At 33.9% G+C, this 26273-nt stretch overlaps 2 protein-coding genes across 2 annotated transcripts; both read right to left on the bottom strand.

Annotated features, from left to right (window-relative positions):
• Nucleotides 1–13984: 13984 nt before the first annotated feature.
• LOC102607082 (uncharacterized) lies at nt 13985–15079 on the bottom strand. Its single transcript, XM_006485116.1, has 3 exons — nt 14527–15079; nt 14354–14433; nt 13985–14170 (listed from the first exon to the last, which is right to left on the bottom strand). The coding sequence occupies exons 1-3, from the start codon at nt 15077–15079 to the stop codon at nt 13985–13987; spliced, it is 819 nt and encodes a 272-aa protein (XP_006485179.1).
• A 1133-nt stretch (nt 15080–16212) lies between these two features.
• LOC102613877 (NAC domain-containing protein 83-like) lies at nt 16213–17407 on the bottom strand. Its single transcript, XM_006485071.4, has 3 exons — nt 17161–17407; nt 16723–16994; nt 16213–16605 (listed from the first exon to the last, which is right to left on the bottom strand). Exons 1-3 carry the CDS (start codon nt 17339–17341, stop codon nt 16318–16320), a joined length of 741 nt encoding a protein of 246 aa, XP_006485134.1. The 5' UTR covers nt 17342–17407; the 3' UTR covers nt 16213–16317.
• Between the last annotated feature and the right edge of the window lie 8866 nt (nt 17408–26273).

Raw genomic sequence — 26273 nt, 5'->3', positions numbered from 1 at the left:
AAGGACTATTTTAGTCCCTTAGCTAATTTGAGCACGTCATGCATAAGATACCCAAATGTAGCTGCTAGGAGCTTTGAACTAAAACCTAGTGTGCTAAATTGTCTCCCCACATTCTATGGCTTAGAAAATGAGGACCCATATAATCATCTGAATGATTTTCATGCCATTTGTCAAACATTTAAATATGAGAATTTTTCAGACGATGATGTTAAACTCAGATTATTCCCATTTTCTTTAAAAGATAGAGCTCGTTCATGGTTAAATACTTTACCTGCTAATAGCATTTCATCATGGGAACAAATGGTAACTAAATTTTTGAATAAATATTTCCCAGTGCATAAAACCAATGCTATTCGCAGGGAAATTTCAGAGTTCACACAAAGAGAGGACGAGCAGTTTTTCGAAACTTGGGAGCGATTCAATGGGCTACTCTTGAAGTGTCCACATCATGGGTACGAAAAATGGCACCAATGTCAATACTTTTTGGAGGGATTATTGCCGAATGTGCAAGAATGGCTAATGGCAACAAGTGGAGGAGAGCTAATGTCAAAAAGTGCATCAGAAATTTGGGAGTTTTTCCAGCGACAAGCGGACAATTCCCAACAACGGAGTCGATCACTCAGGAATACTAGAAGGATTAAAGGAGTGAATGAGGTTCACATTGGCGAGTCAACTTCGGGAATCAAAGAAGTCAAGGAGATGGTTGAAGGTCTTGCTCGACAAATAGCATCATTATCGACTGCTAAATCAACAGAACCACATGACCATGACTCATACTCAGATCAAGCCAATGCCATAGGTGTAATGAGAAAACCATCGAATTACAACCCATACTCCAACACATATAATCCTGGATGGAGAGACCACCCCAATTTTTCATGGTCTCAAGGATTCCAACAGAATGGACCAGCAGCTCCAGCTCCACCAATGCAACAAATTCCTCAAAATCCTCAAGCCTCTCAGCCCCCATTTAGACCATTCAATCAGAACCAGAACCACTCTCAACCTAGACCATGGGAGGATGCATTCCAGAATTTTAGGAATGTTACTCACTCCACGATTGAGCAACAGAACCGCACCATTGATGGACTACGAAATGAGTTGAGAGCGGGCTTCAACTCACAAGCCCAATCAGTTTCAAGCCTCGAGAAGATGGTGGGACAACTTGCTTCTTCAGTTCAGACCTTGGCAATGACCGTTGAGAAAGGTAAGTTTCCAAGTCAACCAGTGCCTAACCCTAAAGGAGTGCATGAAGCAAGTACCAGTTCACCACAGCAACATGGAGAAGTCAAAGCCGTCATGACCTTGCGAAAAGGAAAAGAAGTCGACAACAAAGTGGAGATGCCGGTGACAAAAGAAAATCAAATTGTACCTGTGAATGTTGATGACTCATCACCGGAGGAGAAAGAAGAAACCAACCCACAAGAATATGTTCCCAAGGCTCCATTTCCTCAGAGGTTAGCTAAAGGAAAAAAGGGAAAATCCACAGGTGAGATTCTTGAAATCTTCAAACAGGTAAGTGTTAACATCCCTTTACTTGATGCTATTAAGCAAGTTCCATCTTATGCTAAGTTTCTTAAAGACCTTTGTACTAAAAAGAGAAACATGCATGTTCAAAAGAAAGCATTTTTAACAGAAAACGTTAGTTCTATCCTCCAACATAAAATTCCTCTAAAATGCAAAGACCCAGGCTCCCCCACTATCTCATGTAGCATAGGGAACCACACAATTGAGAATGCTTTGTTGGATTTAGGAGCTAGTGTAAATCTGTTACCTTATTCAGTGTTTGTGAAACTTGGACTTGGAGAATTACACCCAACTCCAGTGGTGTTACAGCTTGCAGATCGGTCCACGAAAATACCTCGTGGTATTGTGGAGGACGTGCTTATCCAGGTAGACAAGTTTTATTTTCCTGTTGATTTCATTGTAATTGACACTCAACCAATACAGGATTCAAGGAAGCACATCCCCATTATTCTAGGCCGACCTTTCTTGGCAACTACGGATGCTCACATTCAATGCAGGACTGGAAATATGCAGTTGTCCTTCGGCAACATGACTATGGAACTGAACATCTTCAACATTGCCAAACAACCTCACAGTGCAGATGATGGAATTGTTGATGTGGATTTAATAGAAACAATAGTTGATAATACTTTTCTTTCAAACCTTAGTGATGATCCTTTACAGACATGCTTAACTCACTTTGGTTTGGATTTTGATATTGACAGATCGGTTGATGAGGTCAACGCCCTGCTTGACTCAGCACCATCTATGGACACTAATAAATGGAAGTCAAGAGTTGAGCAACTAGCACCATCAGAGAAGCAACTCATTCCATCATCAGAATCACCACCGAAACTCGAGCTCAAACCATTGCCCAACACTTTGGAATATGTGTTTTTGGGAGAAGAAAGCACTCTGCCGGTAATCATCTCATCATCCCTCAATGACGAACAAAAAGGTAAGTTGTTAGATGTTTTGAAAGAGCACAAAGGGGCATTAGGATGGACCATAGCAGACATAAAAGGTATAAACCCAGTAGACTGCATGCATTACATTCACCTTGATGAAAATGCTAAATCTACTAGGGAAATGCAACGTCGGTTAAATCCTAATATGAAAGAAGTTGTTAGAACTGAAGTCCTTAAGCTATTAGACGCAGGTATCATTTACCCAATTTCTGATAGTTCATGGGTCAGTCCTGTACAAGTTGTCCCCAAAAAGTCAGGAGTTACAGTAGTTACGAATGCTGATAATGAATTGATACCCACTAGAGTGACTACAGGATGGCGTGTATGCATTGATTATAGAAAGTTGAATTCTGTCACACGTAAAGACCATTTCCCTTTACCATTTATTGATCAAATGCTTGATAGATTAGCAGGTCATGAATTTTATTGCTTTCTAGATGGCTACTCAGGATATAATCAGATTCCCATAGCACCAAACGATCAAGAGAAAACTACTTTCACTTGCCCTTTTGGCACATTTGCATATAGGAGAATGCCATTTGGATTATGCAATGCACCTGCTACATTTCAACGATGCATGTTGAGCATTTTTTCTGATATGGTTGAACGATTCCTTGAAGTCTTTATGGATGACTTTTCTGTCTTTGGCAACTCGTTTGATCAATGTTTACATCATCTAACACTAGTTCTGCAGAGATGTATCGAGAAGAACTTGATCTTAAATTGGGAGAAATGCCATTTTATGGTAAAACAAGGTATTGTTCTCGGTCACATCATTTCGAGCAAAGGTATTGAGGTTGACAAAGCCAAGGTGGATCTCATTTCTAATCTTCCTCCACCTAAAACAATCAGAGAAGTAAGATCTTTCCTTGGGCATGCTGGTTTCTATAGACGTTTCATTAAAGATTTTAGCAAAGTTTCTAGACCCTTATGCAATCTACTTGCTAAGGATGTACCTTTTATCTTTAATGATTCATGTCTCATGGCGTTTGAAAAATTAAAACAGTTGTTGACATCATCACCCATCATTCAGGCCCCGAACTGGAGCTTACCATTTGAACTCATGTGTGATGCATCTGATTATGCAGTAGGAGCAGTATTAGGACAAAGAGTTGATCGAATTCCCCATGTTATTTATTATGCTAGTATGACATTGAATGATGCACAGTTGAACTATTCAACTACTGAAAAAGAAATGCTAGCAGTAGTGTTTGCATTGGAAAAATTTCGATCATATCTCATTGGTTGTAAAATAATTATATTCACAGATCATGCTGCTCTTAAATATCTTCTCACAAAGAAAGATGCAAAAGCTAGACTAATTCGTTGGGTGTTACTTTTACAGGAATTTGACTTGGAATTCAAAGATAAGAAAGGGTCAGAAAATGTTGTGGCGGACCATCTCTCTCGTCTTCACTTTGACACAATTACAGAGCCATTAATATTAAATGAGTCATTTCCAGATGAACAATTAATGAGTGTGGAAGTATTACCTTGGTATGCTGATATAGTTAATTATCTTGTTACAGGTAAACTTCCAGAGCATTGGACCAAGCAAGACAAGATCAAATTCTTTGCGGAAATAAAGAATTTCTTTTGGGATGACCCGTATTTGTTCAAGTATTGTGCAGACCAAATTGTTAGACGATGTGTCCCAGAAAATGAAATTCAGAATATCCTTTCATTCTGCCATGAACAAGCTTGTGGAGGCCATTTCAGTGCTAAGAAAACAGCGACTAAAGTTTTACAATGTGGTTTCTATTGGCCAACACTATTTCGAGACGCTTACACTTTTTGTTCTTCATGTGATAGGTGTCAACGAATGGGGAGCATTACACGAAGGAACATGATGCCACTAAATCCAATTTTAGTGGTTGAGATTTTTGACGTATGGGGTATCGACTTCATGGGACCCTTTCCCCCTTCTTTTGGCCATCAATACATATTGGTTGGTGTTGACTACGTCTCAAAATGGGTAGAAGCAATTCCATGTAGGACCAATGATCACAAGGTGGTGATAGGATTTTTGAAAAGCAACATTGTCTCGCGCTTTGGATTCCCTCGAGCAATAATCAGTGATGGTGGTGCCCACTTTTGTAACAAAGCATTCAAAGCTCTTTTGACAAAGTATTCAATCACACACAAAGTGGCGACCCCGTATCATCCGCAAACCAGTGGCCAAGTTGAGATCTCCAATCGAGAAATAAAGCACATATTAGAAAAAACGGTGAGGCCGGACAGAAAAGATTGGTCATTAAGACTTGATGATGCCTTATGGGCATATAGAACGGCTTTCAAGACCCCGATTGGGATGTCACCCTACAGGCTAGTGTATGGAAAAGCTTGCCACCTACCTGTGGAACTCGAGCATCGTGCGTATTGGGCCATCAAGAAATTCAATTTTGACATGCAGCAAGCCAACTCAGAAAGAAGATTACAACTGGCAGAACTTGAAGAAATTCGCAATGATGCATACGAAAATGCCAAGATTTACAAGCAACGAATGAAAGTCTTCCATGACAAGCAAATTATGAGAAAATCTTTCACCCCAGGTCAGAAAGTGCTTTTATTCAATTCTCGCTTGCACCTATTCCCAGGTAAGTTACGCTCTCGATGGTCTGGCCCATTTATTGTTCATACTGTTTTTCCACATGGGGCAATTGAAATTAAAGACCCAAAGAATGGTGTCACGTTTAAAGTTAATGGTCAAATATTAAAGCCATATCTAGAGTACCAACCACATGAAGAAGACACCGAAATAAATTTGAGTGACCCACCAAATTTGAATTGATTTTTTTTTCTTCTCGTTGATTTGATTTTTCTTTCTTTCTTTTTATTATTATTCTTTTGCTAATTGAAATTGTTTTTGCATAAGTGTGTTTATTTTACCATTAAGTTTTCTCTTATCATTTTTAATCATGAGTCTCATACTTAGACCGTTCCTCCTGAACATTCTTAAACCACTTCAACGTGTCAAAACTCATCTCAAAAGACAGATTCAATTTTGTAAAACACATCGCATTTGGGCTCTACAACCACCAGAGTTAGTAGCCTATGTTGAGGGTTTAGAACACCAACTCAGAGACATTGAGAGAAGTGTTTACGACATCCAGTTGGAGCTTGAGGTAAATTCAATAAGAGGACGATTTTAATTTTCTTTGTGTGTTTTAATTTGTTTTTCTATTTGTGTGCTTTAGTTTGTTACCCCGGTGAAGTGGCGGATAACGGTACTCCGTGACAATCAAGTCGGTTACTTCAGTTTCCCATAATAACTGATATTCTGAGGCGAAGGTATGGACAGAAACAAGATTCTAGCGAAGCTTCACAAGCGATTCCCTTCACTTCCTCAGAATGCCCTCCTTACGATCTATAAAGCTCGGTCCGAACGCATGCGATTACTCATGAGGAATAACATACCTGCTGACATCCGTTGGTTAATCGAGGCTAAAGTACGATCGGCAGGTGAGTTACCTCCAAAATTTATTGCATACATGCCTGGTTGTGGTAAAGGAAATTATGCAAGAAAACGACGAGCTCGAAGAATTTCTGTTGCTTGTCATAAGTGTGCCAGAATGAGTTGTAATAAAAACCCATGTTCTTTAGGAATGGTGTCTGATAACAGGGAGGATAAGATTCAATTCATTAGGGATGGCTTGAATAAGGAGTCATTGGATGATATCCTTTTGTCTCTTGAAACGCATCCCAGTGGATATGTGCAAGGAGCGATTCTCCAGTTATGGCCATTATTCCAGAAAGAGCATGCACGATATAGTCTCGGGAATCTGACTATAAACGACCCTGTTTGCCAGTTTATAAGAAAACTGGATAGGAAGCCTATCCTCGACCCATAGAGGGCGTTCAAGCCGTTTCTGGACGTAAAACCAGAGGAAGATGTGAGCCACAGTCGCAACTACCTGTAAATATCCTTTTACTTTATTGTTATTTTATTTCACTATTGTCTTATTGTTTGCATTATTGTCTTTAATAATTTTATTACTGTTTGCTTTTTCCTTTTTACTGTTTTCTTTTTGACTTGCGAGCCACGTGCTTTACGCGTTATTTGACACTGACATATTACCTCATACACAACCATGACCCACTATCACCAAGACTCTTAAATGTGATTTCTTTTTTGTCAAGCACTCACAAATTGTTTTTGAGAAGTATCACAATGTCAGCTACTCCCAATAGACAATTCAAGAACATTTGTGTGCTTTCTGGATTTACATATGGCAAACATAAAGAGTTCGTTGAGGCAGCCATAGATCTTGGTCGAAGCATAGCAGCGAGAAATTTACATTTGGTGTATGGAGGAGGTAACCGAGGGTTATCAAAAATGGTCTCCGAAGCAGCTTTTATCAGAGGAAGTCAAGTGTTAGGCATCATCCCAAGAGTCTTAAAACCATTGGGCAGTTCGTCTGACTCATCAACTGGAGAAGAGTTAGTCGTCTCAGGTATGCAAGAAAGAATAACTGAAATGCTTAATCATGCTGATGCTTTTATTTTCCTTCCAGGAGATCTTGCAACACTAGAGGCACTTATCACGCTAGCATCTTGGGCCCATCTGCACATCCACCAAAAACCCATCGGTTTGTTAAATGTCAATAACTTTTATGATGGCTTTATCGCATTTCTTAACCATGCAATAAAAAACTATTTCATTCCCGCTAATGTGAAAAAACTCTTTATTTGTGCTCACACTGCTAATGAGCTACTGGATCTATTACAAGCTTATAGACCGGAGCCAGACCCCTGGACCTTTGTGTTGGAGCGTCCAAATAATGATGGTAACAGTAGCAGCAGTAAGAAGTACAAATTAGATTTAACTCTCCGCCTGTAAATATTTTCTTCTGTGTTGCACCACCCAGGTGATGTCTTCTAAACTCTACTTCTTTCATTTCAAACATTGAGGACAATGTTTCGTTCTGGTTGGGGGGAGGGAATAGTCGACAATTATGAAATTTTGGTTAAGTTTTTACTAATTTTTTGTTGTAGAAACTAACTGTTGCTAACTTTTTGTGTTGAAGATGGCTGAATATGGAGTGTAGTGACTCTAGAAACGCATCTTCATCGTTTAAAAAAAAAAAACTTAAAAAAAAAATTAAGACATTTTTTTTTTCTTTATTATGTGTTTATGTTTATTTTTCTTCTTTTTAATTTATCCTCTATAAAAATGCATTTTCCAACTTTTGAGTCGAAGATGGCTGAATATGGAGTGTAGTTCCTCTAGAAACGCATCTTCTTTAAAAAAAATAATAAAAAAATCATTTTCTTTTCTATCATTTTAAATGTAACTTTTCTAAATTAATTTTTCTACATCATTTTCACATTTCTGCATGCATATTTTTTTTTTTTTTTATGTTTAGAATAGGTTGGGGGGTAGAATGTTTTTTTTTTTTTAAAATAAAAAAAATTTTGATTTATTTTAACATTGGGTGACATGATTAATTTAAATTTTAGTATTTGTATTATCTTTGGTCTTAAGTGATGTTACATTATGTTTGCTACTCTACATGTTGATGTTGGAGACATATATGAGTTGCTTGAAGGAATGAACATGTCATAATAAGTACCAAGTGAGTTTTTGAGCCTATCATTTTTCTTGGAGAGTAACCCTTTTGCCCATTCTTTATACAGCTTAACAGTTTATTATTGTATACACGATCTCTAGATTTCTTTTGAGTTAACCCTTAATAAAAAAAAAAAAAAAAGTGTGTTGCTACATTTGGAGGCCCATCTAACTAGTAGATATGGAAGGTTATTCAGAGCCCTAAAAGACGATGGAAAGGCCATCTTTGATCCGTTTGAGCCTTTCTAGCCATCCCTTTTATTAAATATCCATAGTTAACCCTTTTGAGCCTTTAAAAAAAATAAAAAACATTTTCTTTGTCAACTTATCATCTTGACCCACTCCGATTTGGAGTATTACCCGATGTCTTATAAGTTCCATCACCTATTTATGTTTGAGAAAATGTAAATAATTATGTTGTTCAGTGAAGTTATGCCAAAAAAAAAAAACAAAAAAAAACAAAAACAAAAATAAAAACAAAAGTTGTTGTTTCAAAAGAATAAAAATAGGTGAAATCCACCTTGCAACTTCCAAAAAAAAAAAAAAAAATTCTCTGCATTTTTCTCAAACATACACTTTGTTTTCCTTATTTCCCTTCTTTGTTAACCATGTCCCTAGCCTACGTTACGTCCTAATAAAAGTCCTTCTTGATTTTAGGGAACTATAGTCCGAAGTAGAAGCTAGTTATATGGGCTAAAAAGATGTAGTGATGCATAATTAAAAAAAAAAAAGATAAATAAAGTGGGTTGACTAACATTTTATTTGACTTGAGATCGTATTATTTCTAAGCTGAGGGCATATTTATTTCATCTTGGTGAGAGCATGTGATATCACTTCTTTATTATTTTCTCTCTCAATTACCATTCATTGGAGTGACTATTTTTATTGGGATTAATTTATTTGTGAGAGTGTCACTACTTCCAGTGAGATTGTGGGGTTTGACATGTCATTCTTGAGAGTAGCTAAAACAAAGTCTACTGGGCTAATTCATGTGGATGGTTGATGTGGGTGTGATGTTGCTTTAGACTGGAGATAATGCTTATACTTTTATTTGATTGCTATCATTAATCTGATGGAATAAATACGAGTGTTTCTATTAAAAAAAATATATATATTTTGAATTTGAATTTTATTTTCGCTTTATTTGCTAGGGACTAGCAATAAGCTGGTTGGGGGGTGTGTTGAGTGTTAGAAAATGCATATTTATAAAGGAGAAAACCGTCATTTTACATTTTAAGTCTTACTAACAACCCTTACTTTTATATATTTAACCTTCTTGTAATTTAATTACATGTGTTTTATTTTAATTAAGTATTTTATGTATTTTAGGGGCATTATAGTCATTTCACAATAAAGGAGAGATCAGACAGCAAAACGGACATCACTTTTGAACTCAGGACGGTCGAAAACCTTAGGAGGAGCATAAAAGGAAAAATGGCACTATTCACATGTACGGTACTATTCACGTGTACGGTACTGTATACGTTACTGTTCACGACACTGTTCACATAGACGGATGATGACGTGGCATTGACCAATGATGTGGCATTGACTGATGAGGTGTCACGATCCTGTTGGACTAAAATTCTTATGTACTGTTGATGGTGACGTGGCAGCATATCAGTGGACGAAAAATCTCGCGTACGGTGCATGCATCACACAGGATTATTTTCAACCAAACCGCGTTACTGTTCATCCGGGTCAAACCGCGTTACTGTTCAAAGTCGGGTCAAACCGTGTTACTGTTCATCCGCGTGGTCAAACCGTGGACTGTTGACTGATGACGTGGCGCAATCCTGAGCGTCCAAACTGTTTTTAATCCGATGGCCATGATTTACTCCATGTATCTATAAAAAGGGGGCATCCCCCCCTAATTTGATATCTCTGAATCCATTTTTGGGATCCATTTTCTGTAATTCCCTCTCCATCTTGTATTTTCTTCGTATTTTAATAAATTTCCATTTTGCCCCTAGTTCAACTATGAGTGGCTAATTTTATTTCAAGCTTGGGTTGAAGGTGAAGTCTCAACATGTGTCATGGGCTTAATTTGGTAAATTTACTTTCTCTTCCCCTCTAGTTTTTGTGGATGTTTTGACTTCTCGTCGACAAATAATACTAATCTTGTCTAGTACCGCCTTGGTTACACCGGCTCTCTAGTATAAGGTTATTATTATTTGGCACGATAAGCCCTTAGCACCATATTGATTAGAGCGTGGTTCATGAGGTGTGGATTCCCCCCTCATGATTTAATTGGCATTAATACGGATTATTTAGCCCATGATGCATGTTGATACGGATCCAGATACCCAAGTACGTCATTTCAATATAATTCTCATCAATTTATTCTCGCCATTTCAATACCAATTTCAGAATTTATTCTCGCCATTTCAATACCAATTTCAGAATTTATCCTCGCCATTTTAATTTAAGTTTTAGCATATACCAAATCATTTCCACCATAAATCCAACAACCCATTTACAAAATTAATTCTAAACACAATTAAAATCCACCTCCTCGTGGGATCGACACTCGTCACCATAGATCTATACTACAATAGATTCGTGCGCTTGCGAGTACATTAAAATTTGCACAACAGGGTTCACACAATCTCATATTCTATACAGAATAAAGAATTGTCTTTAGGAGAAGGCATAGGACATAAAAAGGTGAATAATAAGAACCACTATACTGCCAAAGGACTGGTGAAACTCATTCTAAGGTTCTTAGTTGATCCTTCAATTCAAATGGAACCATCAAAGAGGCATGATGCTGTCAAGTATCTCCTAAATGTCACCATTCTAGAGACTGCAAAGTGAATAACTTTAAGGTACAATTTATTATTGTCATCAGGGGAATCTAAAAGCTTTTTGCGTAGAAGGTCGATAGGTCTAGTGGACACAAAAACCTCATTGAATATGCAACTCAGTTCGCATAACTCATATCTGAGGGAGTGTTAACTGTTAAGGGACAGAGAAGATCATATAAATTATAACACCCTAAATCTATCACAAGCAGAGCATGTGATGAAGGGTTACTTACAAATCAAAATTCTTACACAAAAATCTCAAACTAAAATACCTCAAATTTTATTCAAATAAATCTACAAATTCATATGGCTAATACTAAATATTTACTCCCAAAGGCATAAATCTAACAAAAGTCGCAACTCTCTCCAATTACAAGTTCATAAATTAAATAAACATAAAGGAAACATGAGTTTATCCTTCTCTTCTTCAACTAGCAAAGTTAAATAGATCTTTAGCTCCATAGATAAGCACACCTCTCAATAAGGTACTTAATCTGCAAAAAGTAATGATAAGAGGTAAGGCATCAACTCGGTAAGTAAAAATCATTCCCAACACAATAGGCGTATCGAGTACCAAAAATGTTGCAAACCTTCTTTTTATTAAAACATATATTATAAGTCATAAGTTTCATAAATGACATATTACAACAGTATGACATAAATTCACAGTAATTCAGAATATCAAAAATATAATTAATAATGGAAACAAATAGCATATACATGCAGAAAATAAAATGTTAGCTCATGTCACATAGTATCACCTATACTCCCAGTGACCCGGTTAGAAAAAGAATCAGAATTAAAATAATTACGGACAATGAGACAAAATATTTAAATTCATTTTTCATATGTAACAATTTGCACCTGGCACTTGGTACTGTGTGTGGCATTTCATGGCATGGCCCCTATATAGTTCGAGAGGTTGTACTGTTTGTGGCATTTCATGGCATGACCCCTATATAGTCCAAGAGGTTGCCCCCGAACAAATTTTCATAAATAATCCTAATCAAATAGGTGAACAAAGCATTCATAGCAGATTCACAAAAAAACATAACAATGATTTAGCCTTGCACACATTTTATGGATAATTTCATAAAAGATAATCATTTGGTAAAACAAATCATACACTTAAACATATTTATAATATTTTGTTAAAACCATAAAAAAATAACATAATTTTTAGATTTGATAACATTTACGTAAACTAATTTTGCTATGAAAAACAATTAATTTTCAAAGAAATATAAAAATACATGTACTTATAATAGTATCAAAATAATCATACATATCTAGTACATTAGGAATGAAGTTACTTACCTCGGTAAAAGTAATGATCTAAATGCATCTGTAAGTCTCTAATAGCTTCGAACACCTCAAACACCTTGAACAAATACAAGATATAACTATTAACAATTTATTCTAAGAACTTAATTTTCTAATTCATACTCGTACAAAACTAATTCTTAGAATTAACTCTTTAATCTAGAAATCAGAATAACACAATATTTTGCAGAACTATTATGGACATCCATGATCAGTATCACCCATAAATTTTTCAAAAGGATCTAACGCCAAAACATTTTCAAAACTACTTGTTTCTTGATAAATTCAAAATTGCCTCACAGTGCTTTAACTGGACAATATGGATTCCGAGATCTTTATAAAATTATACATTAATAAAAAAATTTCTGAATTTAAAATTGGAAGTACTAGACACATATAATAACCTTTGTTTAAATTTTCAGAATTGTTTGAGTTCATTTGGCACTACAAAGAATTTTGTGAATCTGGTCGTTCTGCTGGAATCACAATTTTCCAGTGCAATAGTGCCAGTTTTGAAAATCCATATAAAATTGAAAACAAAATCAAATCTTATGAAAAAAAAAATATTCAATAATCCTTGCTTATGTAGTTTTCAGAAAGATAAGGTTTTTCTTAAAAATCATTCATAAAATATATGCTTTATTTCGGGATATTCATGTTGTTCAGAATTGTTCAGTGTGGTTATTGCATCAGGGATAAACTAACATGATTCAACAATAATTAGCGCACTAAACACATCCTAAATCATGCATAATGTTTTGTAAAAATCTAAAAACAATGCTAATAAAACCCTATATAGAGCACAACGATAGGGAAATCAAATAGAGATAGAGAGAGTAAAGTTCGCCAACTGTTAAGACTCTCCCTCTCTCCGCTAAGCAAAAGTTTGAATTCTAGGGTATGAGTAAAAGAGTAATGAGCAGCAGAGAACATTAAAAAAAACACTCAGGATTTAGGGTTAGGAAAGAGAGGAAAGTATAAATTCATAGAAAATCTTAAGAAACTCTATTAACTCTGGAAAAAGTAAGTATTTTCCAAAATTATCCCATGAATCCTATTTATAGATTTATTAATACTTATTAATAAAGTCAATAATGCCATTTATAATTCTAATAAAACAAAATTTCCATAATTTACAATCATGGAAATTTGGGCGTTACATAAATTCACTCTCTGAGCTGATTCAGTTAGCTTTCTTAGTGGAATTCAATGAAGAAGCAGTTGAGTTTCTTATGAAGTCCAAGAATATGCAGATTTTCATGGAGGATGAGGAGTTCCTGTCCGCTGCTTTCCCCTCTGGATTGATCTAAGAATTTCACTCCTTTTTGTTTCGTTTACATTCGTGAGTGTTTGATTTTATTTTCAACATAAGATAATATATATGGTTTGTGCTATTTTCTGAATTTGTAAGACTGGACGTTGTTTCACTGCTGGTTCCAATTTGTTCTCCAGGGTATATGGCATGTCTTCTTATATGTCAAGTTTGCCTTTTGGAGTTGCAATGCAAAGTGCCAGTGAGCGGAATCAACACAATGATTTAAATTCAGCAAAAATTAAACTAAAAGAATTTTCTCAAAAAAAAAAAAAAAACAAATACAATGAACTATATTGCTGGCCTTTACATTGTGAGAAATTACAATTCAATGGAATGTGAAAGTGCAGCTCAGGTTGTTTGGTCACATTTGCCTCTTCCTATCTTCGTCCCCAAAAAAAAAAAATAAACAAATAAATAAAAGAAAAAAAATAACTTGATCATTGACCAAAATGAAAATGAAAAAGGTTCTGTTCATTCTTTTCCTAAGCTTAGTCAATCAAGCGGCTTGTTGAGGAAGAAGCCGGGGGTTATTGTGACGGCTTGATCTTGACGGGTGATAGCATGATGTAACGTTCAGTAGATTCTTAACAGCTGCCGGTCTTCCCTTACCCATCATTACTCTCCTAAATCTTCCTCCTTTCTTTGCTTTCACCTTTCTCGGAGCCATCAATTCCTGTGGTAACTAAATAAGAAGTAAAAATGTTAAGAGATAAACTTAAAATTTAATTCCCAGATTTTTGGAACACATAGTCAATGCTCAGGTACAAATGTCCGGATTTTATTAAATTCAGATTTAAATTAAAATCATTCACTTGGTGGGCATATAAAAAATATAAATCCTGAACACACAATGATATTATTTTACCTCATTGGAATTTGCCGATGGGGTTGCCTCACTATTTTCAACGGTACCCTGAGACCTTTGATCATATTCGTCGTCCTTATCTGATCAATAAAATTTTAAAAATAATGATAAATGTTTATAAACAAATTAAGACAGAAGATACATAATAAATCTGAAAAACAAAATGAACTCACAGTCAGCGTCATCACCGGCATTGTCCACGGGTATATTAACACAATAAACCCTAAAGCTTGGCGAGCCAGGACATAATAAAGGACTAAAATTAACATTGCTTAGCCTTCCCTCTGCTTCAGTTTCTTCTTCATTTTCATTCTCTTCTGCATCTTTATCCTCTGATAATAATCTTTCTTGTTCCAAGCCATAGTTATTATTATCTGCTGATTTGTTCTCTTTCTTCTGTTCCCATGAAATATAATCTTCATCTTTATAGCCTGCAGCTGACGACGGCCTTGCACTTTCTTCTTGCGAAGAAGAATCGCTCTTGTTGTCATTCTCATCAACATATTGAGAGTTAGATAAAGATAAGGAGGCATCATCTTCATGATTATTGCTGTGTTTGAGCAACCCTTTTTTTGATAAGGCACCATCCGAATCTGCATTATTAATATTCTTTTTAGTGCGTCCTCTAATCTCCTCAAATCTCCACCGTAGAAGTGGGGTAAACTTGGAAGTTGTCAGCACCGCAACCTCTCTTTCAGGGTCACCCTTTGATTGACCACACCCCATTTGACTGGTAATAATGAAAATAAATTAATGAGAGATGGAGAGAAGGAGATGAAGGGCAAAGAAAGAGAATGCCAAAATGGATGGTGAAAGAGGAGTAGTTGATATTGGGATTTGGAGAATTCGAAAGAGAGGCTTGACGCCAATTACGTTATTTTGCCAAGTAATAGCAAAACGAAGTATATATGTCATGAATTTGGATATGGGTGTACAGTCTGTATGTTACAGTTGTTCATGGTCATTTATAGCAAAAATAATAAGAATGTTCTTATTGAATAAAATTTTTGACTTGTAACAACCACCTGAACTTGCGCGAATGGGTCAAATTTAGTTCAAATGATACCTTAAAAGGAATTTTTGCCAGGCTTAATGGATAAAAGATTTTGACAAAAAAAAAATTCCAACTCGATAAAGCAATGCATAAAATATGCGAGTTCAATAAAATGTGGATCATTCCACCTAATTATTTTGCAGGAAGTGATGTAGTTAACTTCCATCGCTTAATTCCTGTTATTAGTGATAGATAGTTAGAGAATATAATGGAGTTAATAAGAAGTTTCTGACCCCTCGACGAATTTTGATTAATATTATTTCTTGTTTTGAAAGTGAGATTATTATGGTTATTTTGTAGGAAATTAATTAGACTGGTTTTGTCAAAATTTAACACGAATTCATCATCATCGAAGTTAGGCAAATTTTTAGTTCTTGAAATATTAAAAATGATAACTAAGGACTGTTTTAATTATTTCAGGCATTATCTATATTTTAAAAGAAGCTATACATATTCATAAAAATAAGTTCTTCTATGCAAGCTACCCGTTTATGAAATTTACTTTTCACAATTCATTTAGGTAGAAACTATAAAAACAGAAACAAAGTAAAGTGAATCCCATGTGGGGATATTCTTTCTCTTATTATATAAATGGGATCTGATGGACAGCTAGTATAATTAGGGATGAAGGAATTGCTTTCTTTTGCAAATTTGACATATGCTTGCATGGCTGATCCTTTTATTCTCTGTATATGATACCATCACTTCAGCATCTTCTTTCAAAATTCCATTACCTTTTCGTTCGTAAAGATAAAGATTCTTTGAAGTTGGAAGCAGTAAATTCTTATAAGAAAACGAAAGCTCATTGATCAAATTAGATTAACATTTTAAGTTTCTTGAAGCGTCACCAATCCGTTTCCTTTGATCAATAAAGAAAAGATTGTGTGTGTGTATATATATATGACTATTATTAGTTCAAAAAGTTAATATTTTTGCCGCTGCTGCTTTCTCCATCATCATCATATTCTGATCCATTGGAAGAAATCCCACTGATACCTCTGTAACTTGAAGTGGATGAACATGAAGAAGTCGCAGCACATGAACCAATCCTATCTCTCATCATAAAATCATAAAACCGAGGCTGAGGCTGATCAGGCAGTGCCACACCATTAGTACCATCATTTGCATCATCTTTCCTGGTTCTTTTCTTCATAAATATTTTACAGATGACCCAGTTTTCCATTTCTTTTGAATAATTCTGCAAATAATCAAAATATAAAAAATATGAGTTTCTTTGTCAGTGGGCTAGATAAAGAAAGCTGCTTGAAAACTAATCAGTCAAACCCAGTGCGAAATATGTTGCTAAATAAATTACCCGTGAACTGGGCTGGTTAGTTGCTGCAGTAACAAGGCGATATTCATGCATGATCCAATCAGTTCTAGACTCATGCGGGGCCTTTCCTCTGTAAAAGACGAGAGTCTTTTTCATCCCCATTAGCATTTGATTAATCCTGCTTGAAGAGAGAATTTGTTTGTCTAAGCCGGTTGCTTTCCAATATCCTGAAGCTGTTGCTCGATTGATTCTGTTCCCGTTTGGATACTTTGCTTCATTGTTACTGAAAAAGTATCTTTCTTGCTCCAAATTACCTGATTAAAGACAAATATAAAACAAATGAACGAAATTAAAAGTTTTACAATCACAATAGTTACCTGATTAAACAAAATAAATAACAAATGAACGCAATTAAAAGCTTTACGATCACAATTTGGAATAATTATATACATGAAATTAATTCTTTGGATTTCAGCTAACCTGGCAAATCCCATGGATCATATTTGTAAATGTTAATGTGGGGAATGATTGGAGCAGGCAAAGGGGAGGAGAAGACCTTGCATTTGAGGTACTGGAAGACAAGTTCATCATCTGTTGGCTGGAATCTGAAGCCAGGGGGCAATCTGGTCACTCCATCTCTAACAAAGTGGAAGTTGTCCATGCTCTGATTCTGAACCCTAATGTTTCTTCAAAAATTATTCTGTGTTTGCTAAGACAAGAAACTAATGTTAAGTAGTTATAGTGCAGAGACAAGTAACTAATGTTAAGTATTTATAGTGCATGGGAAGTACAAATAAAGAGATAAAGAAAGCAAATCAATTAAAGAAGAAAAAAGAGACGGTTCTTTAAGGTAATGTTGACACATTGGGGTTGGGATATTATAGACAGTATCATTTTGTTTAAGAGAGTTAATGGCTGCACTTGACACAATGAGGTTAAGGGCACGCATAGGTTTGGGGATGGAAATTGTGCTATCAGGTAAAAACTCAATAATGCCCCAACGGTGTTTGACCCAGTAATTTTCAAATAGGTCTATTTGACTAGCCATTTGAGTTTAAGATTTAGTGGAGATATGAGATAAAAAAATTAATTTGACCTTTATTCACTCTCGTTTCTTTAATAAATAAAAAGAAAAAAGCAAAAACAAGAGAACAGTCGATGAATATTAGTTGTAAGTAAAAATCATTGTTTGTCAAGAATGTTAGTCACAATACTTAAAAAATGAAACTAAAGAACAATGGTTACATATGGTCCTCAATTATATTATAAAATAGATGTTAAAACAAAAATGATTACTAATTAAATTAATTATTTTTCTCCCTATCTATACGAGTGTTTTGAACCCAAACTTCTTTCACCAAGTCCAAAGATTTTATCTCTTCAACATGTATGAGATCCAAATTCAGGATGAAAATATTGGAGACTAGGATATACAAATAAAACAAACTTTTAGAGTGGTCGATACATTGGCTAGACCAATAAAGTATAGCGGAATTTGTATTTTTTTTTTCTTGGGTAAACTTTGAAGGCACGAGGGAGAGTTTTATTGAATAAAATAGAAAAGATTACACCTAATTAGTGATGGATGTAATGAATTTTAAACCTATAAAACAAACTAAGCACAGCCTAATTAATGCAAAAACACTAAGAAATTAAACAAACGTGAATGCATGTATAGGGTGATTTTTACAGTCATTCTTTTGCCTAAAATTCGGGCACCCCTATTTTTTGGAGGCTATCACGTAAGATAAAGAGAGAGAAAAAAGGGTTTCCTAAGTAATTTTTTCAAAGATTATTTAGATAATAAAATTTTTAATTTAAAAAAAAAAGTGTAGAGAGAAAATAGATAAGTTCATATAAACCCACGTAAAAATAATTGAATATTACTTCTCAAGTGAAAAATGAATGTTTATCAAATTTTCGATATAGTTTAACATTTTTTACCTTATGAACGAGTCTAAGTCGATCCGACTCGAATTTTATTTCTTCTAACATCCAAAATATTTTGAAATCTTGAAAGAAATAAAATTCGGTTCAAATCCGTTAGGGCTAAAAGTGTCAAACTTATGTACAAAAATGTCTGAGGAGTTGCTATTGGAATACTACGCCAAAACAAAAATGCGGGTGTAACAGCCAAAAAAAAAAAAAGGAAATATAGGTGTCTCCCACAGTTGGGGCCCTCCCCAGAATACCTTATGGTCAAAATAAAAAAAAGGAAATATATAGAAGTACGTGCGTATTTGAGGAGGGTGTAATCTGTATGGACTAAAACAACAAGTGGCTGATGGCATCCTATAGCAACTTCCATAAAGAACATTGTTGTCTAACAAATTTTAACAAAATTAAAATGAATCAAATCGACTTATATCTTAATCAAAGATTTGATGGGAACGCGAAATGTTTTTTCAATTTGTTAGATCTCAGGATCTATTTGGTATTGAGATTAAATACTTGCAGCTTAAAAAATATAACACTAAAGTATTAAATAAATACTAATTACTATGATTTGAAAGGTAACTTGATTCTATATTTATATGATAAAAAATTTATAATATTTTTGTTATTTTTATTAAAATTATAATTTAAAATTTATATTTATTACACAATATTAACTTTCATTATATAAATACAATTTTTTAAAAAAATTGTAATTTAACACCTCAATATTAAAGAGGGCCTTAGCCTGTATAAATGTGAGGTTTTTCCTTTTTTAAAAAATTGTAATTTAACACCTCAATATTAAAGAGGGCCTTAGCCTGTATAAATGTGAGGTTTTTCCTTTTTTGGGACTGGCCCTCTCTCAAAGTTGTTCCCTTTGTGAAGACCAAAAGGTTTGCGCATTTGTGTCAGTACATGCATTCACAAATACCAAAAGAAGTAAGCTCATCTGCACAATTTTCAAAGTGACTTAGTTGTTAAGTTTCTAAACAGTGTGTTCTAGTTATGAATAAATTTTGAAATTAACTTGTATCTCTTCTCTTTCTTATTCTCATAGTCTTTTAATCTTTAGTAACACTAGCTTTAAGCCTTCTTTTTAAGTGACTACAAGACCTTAATGCTAAAGGATGAGCCTTTAGTTAACTTTCCAGGGTGGCCACATTTGGATTTATAAAGAAATGACATAGAAATGCCTTGGCCGTTTTAAAGGGCATGCAAAGTTTTTTGTGTGTGTGTGTGTGTATATATATATATAATTGTGGGGAAAGCTTTTGTTGAGTTGATTTTAAAGGGTTGGACTTGAAAAAATAAATAAAGTCTTACTTTTACGAAAAAAGCACAAACCTACAGAACATAAAAAGTCAATGAACCAGGCCATTTCCTAAGTTGAACTTGGAGATTGGTACTTTCCTTCATTGCTAAGATGTTGCTTTTTTCTCTTTCTCTTTACATTTTAATGTAACGTTTGATTGAGAATTGTGAGAGCCTCCCCCATCAAAGCATTTATTTGTGTGCATGGTTTTTGCTAATCATTGCTTAATTGAAACGACCGCAACAAAAGTATCATCACATGCTAATACATGATTTAAACATAATGAATATCATAGGTCATACGTGCATGCAGTGGCGGACCCATAAACTAAAATGAGGGGGGGCTTAGCTCAAAAATTTTTATTTAACTTAGATTTTTTTAATGTTCACTCGAATACATTTTAAATCTTATAAACTCAAATTTTATTACTTTTTTTAAATTCTAAATAATAATAGTAATAAATTATTATTTTTAAATGCGTGAAAATATTATTTTTTGAAGTAGTTTCCACAAAATATTTAAAAAAAATAAAATAATGTGGCTAATGGAATTTGAACTAAGGTTTTAAAATCATTAAATAACACTCTTACCATTGAACCACAAGTCTTTTAATATATGAAAATATATGAAAAATGTGTTCAAATTATTTTATCTAATTTTTTCAGAAGGGTTTTGGGGTACATTTAAAAGAAAATTTAATGGTCCAAGGGGACAAAAGCCCCTCCTGGACCTTAATTAAGTCCGCTCATGCGTGCATGCATGGGTCTAGCATGCAACTCTTTTCTTTTCATCATAGATTTAACTAACGAATGCCTAATAGTGCGGTTTTACCTTTGTTTTTCCTTTTTTTATTTTTTGTTAAATATTCAGGTTTTGTATAGAAAGCATGCAACATTTGAAAGTGGGTTTTTTTTTGTTAATTACTTCTTTTGCATGTGTCGGGTGGAATTGGCTTCATGAATTATAAATTCAATAGAACTTTTTCTCTTTTTTTTTGAATTCTAGAACTTCTATTTGCAAGGCAAATTGAACCAGAATCATACTTTTGACCAAAATCATTCAAAAATCAAAATTCAAAAAATTTTATAGCTATTTTTCTCTTTCTTCTTCCTCGATCTCTTTTTTGGTCCTTCTCCGGGTTTGAATTTTTCTTTTTCATTCCTCTTGTATTGCCTTTTAATCACATTTAAGCTTGTTCGGTTTTAAAGTAATGCAACTTTTAAGTTATAGTTGCAGTGGGAAAAAAAGTTACAACTATAAAATAAAATTGATTATGTACAGTAAATATAAAATTTAAATAATAATTTTGAAAAAAATAATAAAAATATTATAAATTTTTCGTTATATAAATGTGGGTTCAATCATTTTATCTTTCAAATTACAGTAACGAATATTTATCAAACACATTTCTACTATAAATTAAAAACTATAGCTGCCTAACACAAATAGGGGCCTGAGTCCTCTTTCTTCCTTCATCTACTCAATAGCAAATAGTTGCTCTTGGATTTCTAAGCAAAGCTAGAGATTTCAACGCATATATTGAAAAGACACTCTTATTTTCTCTTTCATTATAATTATAATTGCAATTGTAATTTTACATAATATTGTAATTCTAGTATATAATTGACACGGTGTAATTGTTATAATACATGCAATCACAAATGGGGTATGTTTACCCCATGGGTAAATATAGCTGAACCCTAATGGCTGATCATGTCCAAAAATAATTGTATACTCAATCTTAGTCGACGGTAAAGTAAAACAAAAAAATGTGAGAATGTTTTAATTGCATGCACTTATAAATAGCGAAAGAGATCATTATTGACCGCTGCACATTAACCGAGCATCAAAATTAACCATTAAAATCAAAGATAATTAAGTTATTTTTTTGACAGTCAATTTCAATTTTGAAATCCCAAACACTCATGTATCAAACATTAGGAATATTAATTACAATCAAAATAATAAAAAATAGTATCAAATTATGACATTATTTGATCAATAACAATATTATGTCAATCGATAATTGTTACATGAAAAAGATAATTGACAAGAATATATTACAGTATTTCTTAAGCGACTTAAAGTACATACAAATTTTGCATTGTTGTACAATACTTTGGGGAGAACAAAAGCTCACAACCCATAACCTATCGCAAAGCCGAAATGAGCAAGAGTGTTTGGTTTGGGTTTCATTCGTTTGGATAACATTTAAACCAAGAGTAGTACTTTGCACAGTCCTTTAATAACCTCATAAAACCCCTATTTTTTAACCATAATTCTATTTGTTGGATCTTTGATCCAGTATTGTTGGATCATTAATCCAATGTTGGGTTTATATGTGAATAATTATGTGTTGCGGATTGTCATATAAGATTAAAGCCAATTAAAAGTAATCTATTAAGATTTTTGGTAATATAGGCTTTAATTTATCTGATTAGGTGTGGGTTTTTAATGTGTAGAGATTTAAAAGTAATTTATATTTCCGTGATAGGTTGAAATAAGAATACCCAAAGACAACGGAAAGAGTTGTCTACACAAGTAGTTATAGTCTCCAAGTCACATGTATCTTTCTATTTTCTTACTTCCCATCATCAAAGAGAGCACAGAGAAACTTAAAGGATTTTTAGAAGAACGTGTCGATCTAAACAGTCAACCACAAGATTCTAGAGAGCAAATAAGCATTATGAATTCATGTACGCTTTTGCATATACTGTTATTGATTCTTGGTGATATAACATGAATATTCTTGAATTATAAGAAATGGTTTTCACTAAAGAATTTCTTGTTCTAACAAATGGCATTAAAGTCTCTTCATGTTAAATCATTGAGACTCAAATTTATTTTCAATTAATGATTAAATCTTTGGTGTTATCAAATTTAGTAATATGGGAATTATTAAAAGTATTAAGTTTGAGAACAAATTAAGGATTAAATAAAATTAATTTTGGAAATTTATCTTTATTAAACAAATTAAGGAATAAGTTAAGGCCAGCAGCCCGCAGTTGGCTGAAGCATAATAATAAAAAAATCGATTCTCGTACTTTCAAGAACCATAATAGCCTCAACATCATCAAGTGAAGCGGCAACCATGGCTGCCATATCCAAAATAAAAAAAGAGAGAGAGAGAAAGGGACGGCTTTTAGCCGAGCAAGGCATGGCCCAACCAGGAAGTTGTGGCCACTAAGTCACGACATGTTCAGTTAAAGCGATGGCCATAACAAAGAAGAAAGCTAAAAAAATAAAATAAATAGGATTAAGGTTGGTTGAGGATCCGGGTCGGTTTGACACGACTCGATCCAACCTTAACATGATTGAGGAAATGAGCTAGTTTACGATCTGGGTGGGTTTTACGCGATCCTACCCACTCGGATCTAGCTGGACCATTCAATGGTTAATTGGTCAACTATTGACCGTTGACCATTGACCGTTGATTGAACTTTATCCCTAAATTTTATTATTTTAAGTTAAATTAATTGAAGCAACATGTCACCAAAATGACTTCTCTTGTCAAAATTGATTTATTTTGAAATATAAATGGTTATGTGTATCTAATTTCTATAAATATCGATCGGCCCAAAAGAAGGTTCATATTTGACAAAATTGCATGTGCACCTGTGGTGATAAACGGGTGATAATTATTCAGTTTTGCATGTGAATAATAAATCGACCCAATGGAAGATTTATTATTAGACATGTTTTTATTATTGGTGTTTAATTATACCAAGATATCACTTACAAATTAATATTTTTGTCCAAAGATAAAATATTAATAGTGTGTCCAATATCTTGAGATTTAATTTACTTTTATTTGAATTTATTCTTGTTTTAAGACTTATATAAGCTTGTTTTCTTTTGTTTGTTTGTTCTCTGCTCAATTATATCTACTGCTAATATTACTGTCAACATCAATTCTATTCATATACTAAATGGCTCTAACTTCAAATTATAGCAAGAGAACATCTTAATAGTTCTCGCAGTCATGGATCTCGACCATGCGTCAAGGGTTGATCCTCCCCTACCGCTTATGGATGAGAATACCCCTGATGATAAAAAAAAAGTAGAAAAGTGGGAGAGATAAAAGTGCATGTGTATCATGATCATGAAAAATGTCATTTTAAAAGCATTGAAAGGGTGAACATCTTAAACACGTCAAATCTGACCGTGATGGTGAATACTAGAGTAGGTATAATGGTTCAGGTGAACAATATCCAAGACCATTTGCTAAGTTCCTAAAGGAATGTGGTATCGTTCCAAAGTACTATGCCGAGTTCGCCTTGCTGAAAGATGAAAAAAGATGCTTAAAAATATGGTAAAGAGCATGATCTATCATTCTACTTTACTAAAATCACTCTAAGGAAAAATGCTTAAATAAGATTTCAACATATATCCTTAACAGGGTTCCAACTAAAGCGACTACCAAAATCACTTATGAGCTTTGGACGGGCAAAAAGCTTAATCTAAAATAGTTGCATGTTTAGAGATGTCCAACTAAGGCAAGGTTTTATAGGCCAAATGAGAAGAAACTAGAATCAAGAATAGTGAGTTGCTATTTTATTAGATATTCTTAACAATCCAGAGGGTACAAGTTCTATAATCCCACGGCTAAGTTAATTTTCGAGTCAGGAAATGCTCGATTCTTTGAGAACGCTGAGTTTGTAAGGGGAGATACAGTTAGGGACTCCGTTTTTTAAGAGGAATATGTTGATATTGCCATAGATGTTATTGGTATTGATCAAAGTCTCATTCCTAAGTTTGTTTAAGACACAATAGATCAAGACAATATTGACAAAACTCCTATATAAGAGGTTGTTCCAACAAAATGAACCCATCCACCTCAAGAACCTATGGCAATAAGGAGATCCACTAGAAAAAAAAGAGAAGTGCAGTGCCAAACGACTATATTGTATTTCTCTAAGAATATAAGGCAGACATTAGAGTGATGGATGATGATCTTATCAATATATGTTATAAGCCATGGATAATTCTAACTCTCAAAAGTGAATTGATGAATGAAGAGTTGAAGTCCATGAAAAACAATGATGTATAAGATCTTATCTCATTACAAGACGGTGCAAAATCTATTGGTTGCAAATAGATATTTAAGACCAAGAGAGATTCGAAAGGTAATGTGGAGAGATATAAGGATTTATGTAAAAAGAATGCATCGATTATAAAAAAAACTTTCTCTTCAATTTCTTCAAAAAAATCTTTAGGATCATAATGGCATTGGTAGTGCATTTCAATTTTGAGTTGTATCCTATGGATAAGAAGATAGTGTTTCTCAATGGTCACATTGATGAGACGATCTATATAATGCAGTCAGAAGAATTTGTGTTAAGAGACCCAAAGAATATGGTTTGCAAATTTAAGAAAATCATCTATGGGCTCAAGTAAGCATCTCAACAATGGTATTTTAAGTTTCATCAAATTATTATCTTATTCGATTTTGAGATGAATTTGGTCGATGATTACATATACTATAAGTTTTGTGGGAGAAAGTATATTTTTCTAGTTTTATATGTCAATGACATTTTACTTGCCAGCAATGATATAGGCTTATTGCACGTCACCAAAAGATTTCTACATAATAATTTTAAGATGTAAAATCATGGTGACACCTTTTATATATTAAGCATATAGAAACACCGATATCGCTCTTGGGGTATTCTTAGATTATCAAAAAAGAATATATCAAAAAGGTTATCAAGAGATATGACATGCAAGATTATAAACCAAGTGATACCCTTATTAGTAAGGGAGACAAGTTTAGTCACAATCAATACCCTAAGAATGATTTTAAGGAAAAGGAAATAGAGAAGACTCTTTATGCGTCAGCAATAAGAAGTCTTATGTACGCTTAAATTTATACACAATCAAATATTGCATACCTTACTAGGATGTTAAGCAGGTATTTAAGTAATCTAGGAGTAGACTATTAGAAAACAACAAAATAAGTCTTGCGGTACTTCTCAAAGAATAAAAGTTTCTAATGCTATTGGTATCAATGTGCAAGTGTATACAACAAGTAATATAATGATAAGTATTCAAGATCATCTCTACATGGATTGTTGTTATAGGAATTGCTACAACAATTTTATTAGTGCAATTTTTATTCTAAATTAGAATTAAAATAAATTATTAAACTAATGAACTAATTAAAATAAAAATGCAATAAGAAAAATGCAATAAAGTAAAATATCATGGCAAATACAAGGATGTAACCAAGGGAAATGGAGTAGTTGAGTGATTAAACTTACTTAATGGTTTTGAGTATTTCTCTAATTTTAGGATCGGTTGTTATAGCATCTACTACAGCACTGGGCAAAATCCTTATGTATCC

Source organism: Citrus sinensis, chromosome 4 (genome assembly GCF_022201045.2).
Source record: "Citrus sinensis cultivar Valencia sweet orange chromosome 4, DVS_A1.0, whole genome shotgun sequence".
Taxonomy (NCBI): domain Eukaryota; kingdom Viridiplantae; phylum Streptophyta; class Magnoliopsida; order Sapindales; family Rutaceae; genus Citrus; species Citrus sinensis.
The sequence above is the reverse complement of the archived record's forward strand: the minus strand, read 5'-3'. Positions and strand labels throughout refer to the sequence as shown.

Bases quoted from the DNA above. Each gene is read 5' to 3' on its own strand.
- LOC102607082 (XM_006485116.1), bottom strand. From the start codon at position 15,079: ATGGGGTGTGGTCAATCAAAGGGTGACCCTGAAAGAGAGGTTGCGGTG. The intron at 14,434-14,526 runs GTGAGTTCATTT...TTTATTGATCAG, and splicing joins TGCCGGTGATGACGCTGACT to ATAAGGACGACGAATATGAT. The intron at 14,171-14,353 runs GTAAAATAATAT...CTTCTTATTTAG, and splicing joins CATCGGCAAATTCCAATGAG to TTACCACAGGAATTGATGGC.
- LOC102613877 (XM_006485071.4), bottom strand. From the start codon at position 17,341: ATGGACAACTTCCACTTTGTTAGAGATGGAGTGACCAGATTGCCCCCT. The intron at 16,995-17,160 runs GTTAGCTGAAAT...GTCTTTAATCAG, and splicing joins TGATCCATGGGATTTGCCAG to GTAATTTGGAGCAAGAAAGA. The intron at 16,606-16,722 runs GTAATTTATTTA...GATTATTTGCAG, and splicing joins CTAACCAGCCCAGTTCACGG to AATTATTCAAAAGAAATGGA.